At 43.9% G+C, this 1,074-nt stretch overlaps 1 protein-coding gene across 2 annotated transcripts in view; it reads left to right on the forward strand.

Moving 5' to 3' along the window:
• Nucleotides 1–1,074, forward strand: part of MYO10 (myosin X) — a 64,292-nt gene that overhangs the window by 38,944 nt on the left and 24,274 nt on the right. For both annotated transcript variants that reach the window (XM_017738739.1, XM_017738740.1), the window contains 2 exons: nucleotides 1–39; nucleotides 470–1,056. In XM_017738739.1, the coding sequence (XP_017594228.1) occupies nucleotides 1–39; nucleotides 470–1,056 (626 nt within the window). The remainder of the gene's footprint in view (nucleotides 40–469; nucleotides 1,057–1,074) is intronic.

A 1,074-nucleotide genomic window follows, 5' to 3' on the forward strand; every position in this document is an offset into this window, starting at 1 on the left:
GAAAAACAAAGGAAGAAACCGGAGCGTCTTGCCCAGCAGGTAAATGATATTCTTAATGCTTTCAGCCACCCTGTTTATTTGAGTATCTCAACCCAGCAATTAAAAAAATAAAAAGTACCTGTAGCATTAAAACTAAACTAATTGCAGGAGCTGGCAGATAAAGCCAAAGGAAACTCAGTATAGTTGTTTGCATGGAAATTTCCTTCACCTGATGCTTCATTTAATTTCCAGAAAAGTTTGCATTTTCTGCACATATTTGGACTTCCTCTCCTCAGCTATCTCTGAGCAAATGTAATCATGCTTTAATTTTTTTTTCTTTTTCTTTCCTTTTCATTTCTTGCTGATATGAAGGTAGGGCTCCTTTTAAATGAATGAGCATGGTGGAGTATAGTGCTTTAGAAATAAATTTTTAAAAAGAATCTTGCATTTAGGGGCCTAGTTTATTTTGTTTCATTTTGTTTTTATGCAGGCTGAAGAAGAGAGAAAGAAGCAGGAACTGGCTGCCATTCAGAAAGCCCAGAAGGAGGCAGAGCTGAAGCAGGAGGTGGAGAAGCAGAAAGAAAGCAGACAGGTGGAAGAAATCCTGCGTCTGGAAAAAGAAATCGAAGACCTGCAGCGTGTGAAGAAGCAGCAGGAGCTGTCCTTGACAGAGGCCTCATTACAGAGGCTGCAGCAGCGTCGAGATGAGGAACTCCGGCGGCTTGAGGATGAAGCCTGTCGAGCAGCCCAGGAGTTCCTGGAATCTCTGAACTTTGATGAGATTGACGAATGTGTCCGAAACATTGAGAGGTCTCTCTCTGTGGGCAGTGGGTATCCTGCTGAGCTGGCTGAACAGACTGGAAATGCCTGCGGTGAAAAGCCCAATTTTAACTTCAGCCAGCCATATCCTGAGGAGGAGGTAGATGAGGGCTTTGAAGCTGATGATGATGCATTTAAGGATTCGCCCAACCCGAGTGAGCATGGCCATTCTGATCAAAGGACCAGTGGCATCAGAACAAGCGATGATTCCTCAGAAGAGGATCCTTATATGAATGATACCGTGGTGCCAACAATTCCTGCTCCTAGCGACGCCAT

Source organism: Corvus brachyrhynchos, unplaced genomic scaffold (assembly GCF_000691975.1).
Source record: "Corvus brachyrhynchos isolate BGI_N302 unplaced genomic scaffold, ASM69197v1 scaffold23, whole genome shotgun sequence".
Classification (NCBI taxonomy): Eukaryota; Metazoa; Chordata; class Aves; order Passeriformes; family Corvidae; genus Corvus; species Corvus brachyrhynchos.